The sequence below is a fragment of the Bison bison genome, unplaced genomic scaffold (genome assembly GCF_000754665.1).
Source record: "Bison bison bison isolate TAMUID 2011002044 unplaced genomic scaffold, Bison_UMD1.0 scf7180017864263, whole genome shotgun sequence".
NCBI classification, from domain to species: Eukaryota; Metazoa; Chordata; class Mammalia; order Artiodactyla; family Bovidae; genus Bison; species Bison bison.
The window spans coordinates 12,468,232-12,471,470 of NW_011494835.1; the positions used below are offsets into that span (position 1 = coordinate 12,468,232).

At 32.2% G+C, this 3,239-nt stretch overlaps 1 protein-coding gene across 1 annotated transcript in view; it reads right to left on the minus strand.

Annotated features, from left to right (window-relative positions):
- Window positions 1-497: 497 nt before the first annotated feature.
- The window catches only part of LOC104994685 (SWI/SNF-related matrix-associated actin-dependent regulator of chromatin subfamily A containing DEAD/H box 1), a 23,583-nt gene continuing 20,841 nt past the window's right edge, over window positions 498-3,239 (minus strand). The window contains exon 15 of the mRNA XM_010848346.1: window positions 498-2,264. Coding sequence (XP_010846648.1) covers window positions 2,203-2,264 — 62 coding nt within the window. The 3' untranslated portion in view covers window positions 498-2,202. The remainder of the gene's footprint in view (window positions 2,265-3,239) is intronic.

A 3,239-nucleotide genomic window follows, 5' to 3' on the forward strand; every position in this document is an offset into this window, starting at 1 on the left:
GCATATTATATTTATAATTAGTAAGAAATCATACCTTTTGGGAAGTTAAAACAATCAATTCCTTAATTTATAGACCATTTAAATATTTTAAGGTCACACAAATGGAAACCAAATCTCCTGATACTCTTATCTAATCATCATTATACAATAACACCAATGAGGAACAATATTAATGTTTCAACATACATATCTATTGGTATAAAGTTACAAGACTGGGGTCAGAACTAAGAGTTATGAAAACACATTATGTCTTTTATCCCTGTGTGACCTGTATTAAAAAAACATACGGTGCTTCAGTTGGCCAAACGTTACTCCAACAACTGTGGCTTCATATAGTCTTTACTGAATATGGATTTCGAATTTTACTGCTATCAGTTCAATAAAAGGACTAATGAGAATACATCCAAAGTAATCATTCCAGTTTACTGAGAAAGAGACAATATTAAGCACATAATACCATTTGTGCTCAATACAGAAACTACTACAAAATGTATGTAATACAACTTATGATCATAATTGTTTTTATTAAGCCAAAAACATAACAGAGCTTTACAGGGAGAACCCAACTACATTTAATTAAACATAAAAATATGGATTAAACAACAACAAAAGAAACAGCCTATCACTGAAGACACATTAATACAAGAAAGTTACAAGGAACCCATTTAAGATTTTTAGAAGGTAACATTCTCAACAATATAAGTGATTTGGGTACCATGATGTAGAAGGAGGTAGTAATACTATTTGCAGAGTCTTTTCAATCTTTCAAGACTGGGTAAGTCTACTGAGTCATGAGTTTTCAGGGTCTATAGTATCTGAAGAATCACTATAAGAGCTTCATTAGCCTTCAACTGAAGAGTTCTATTACTCTAGAAACTTAGAAAGTCAGGATGTTGTGAAAGTATAATCTTCAAAAATGAACAAATCTTTGATTTATAAATAAGTTTATTTATAATGATATTTACATAATAAAACAAAACACATGAAACTCACAAGTTATACAAAGAAACTGATGCATAATAAAAACAGCAATATAGACCAACAGGCAAAAATTTAAAGAAAGATTTAATAAAGACTTAAATATCAAGTAGACAACTTTACTTCTAAATTTCACTTTGTCACCCACACTGAATTGGAATTGAAGAATGGCTCTCTCTTCAGGAGGTCCTGTACTGGAAATTCTGCCAAGTGTAAATTATATTTTGATAAGAATTCAAAGTTAATGACCTATTTCCATGCAGTACCTAATGCTGCCTTAAAATGAAGTCATATTCAGTCTGCTTTGAAGTGAATCAGCCTGCTAATCTGTTCTGCCAGACTAGAAAAATGTCACCAACATTTTGCTGATGTGGCAGGAATAAACTACTATGTAAAGAGAACTGGAGCAGAAATAACTGGGCAATAGTTTCAAGAGAAGCAAAAGCCAGGAGAGGGAAAATAATGAAAACATGCACAAGAATAGGTAGACTAGTAAGCACAGTTAGTGCAGTTGGGAAATGAACAGAAGGATTTACTTCATGGAGTAAGATAAAGGCTTCTTCAGTTACTATTCACTGGAAAACAACTTAGTGCCTAGCCAAACAAATTTGTGTTAACAGAAGTACTTGGGAGGACCTGGGCAGGGGGTTAGTATATGGAATGCCACCTTTAAATTCAGGTTGAGTTCTTATTGACAGTGGTGAACATCTGTTTCAAATAGCAATAAAATGAAAACTATATAATCTATACAGCTGCAATCTTTAACATAATTAAAAAAAAACTTCAAATGAGACGAGCAAAAACAAGACATAAGCATTGTCAAATAAGGCACATGTAAAAATCTACACACATTATCCAGTGAAAGACAATATATATATATATATATTTGGAGGTAGAAATAATTACAAAAATACTGACATTTCTAAAGCATTAGCGTATTTGTTACAAACAATCACCAACTAATCCCCATTCAGAAAACTGTTTTGTAAAATGATTATTTAACATCTTCAAGACTACATATTCGTGGCTTTTTTCGAAATTTCACATGTGAGCATCTGGAGAATTCAGTTAGTGGCAAAAAAGTTGTCCATACTATGAGAAATGTAATATGGAAATTATAAAAAGTTATAAATGTTCATAAACCCCATGGTCATCATAATGTAAATGTCCTTGAGTGCACCAAGTTGATATTTCCTCATCAGTTAGGAATTAACAATTCTTACTTCACAGGCCCATTGATGTTTTCAGTAATGTGGCTATATCTGCTGGCATACTTCCTTCGTCACCTGCAGGTCAGAAACTGGTGTTACAAGTTTGATAAAAATATTTTATGAAGCATACTTCTTTCCAATTTTCTCTACTTTTGGTGAATTTTTAATCATCTTTCAAAGCCCAGTTTGATTCAGTGTTACTCCCTGTTAAAAACCTTCTCAAATTCCTACAAATAATATTAGGGCTACTTCCCCTGTGCTCATGTTCACATTGCCAGCAGAGCAGTCTACAGCTTCTCTTTCTGATTTGATAAAGATATACAGAGACAGATATAGATAGCCTGGATCATATCCTATTCATAGACTACATAGTATTTACTCCTCAGGTTCACTAAATAAAAGCATCTATGTAACAATCTGAATGTGAAAATAAAGACAAAACTCACAAATCCAACCAAACAGAAATAATTTCATCTAAACTTATTTTCAGTCCAAAGATAATCATTGACTTAAAGAAAATTTCAATTAAACAAGACCCCAGTATCTAGACACACTTATCCAGGCGTCTCTCTTTCTCTGTCACTCATACAGACCCCAGCTAGAGTCTAAATGTAAGACAATACTTTTATCTACTCTTCTCCTTTCAGTAAAAAATATGCATAAGATGACAAACCACTGTATAAACTCTCAGGACATTCACTGACATGCTTGCCTCTGAACTTGTCCAAAGACTTGAAAACAGTCCATGAAATCCAAATTTAACATCACATAAAAAAGTAAGATGCAGAAATAACTGGTCATACAATAAAAAATAAACTTTACAAGGAAGCTGGGTGATAGGGTGGGAAGGAGGCTTTTATTTGCCCTTTTATATCTTAGGAATCTTGAACTATGTGGATTTATTTACCTTTTTAATAAAAAATTAAAACTTTAAAAATCATTCTCTTTAAAAAGATGGAGGAAATGGAGAGGGTTCTATTTGATGATCTAATATCCAATTGCTCTTTAATTTGAAATTATTCAATTTTTTAATAAGTGCATTTTATTGTA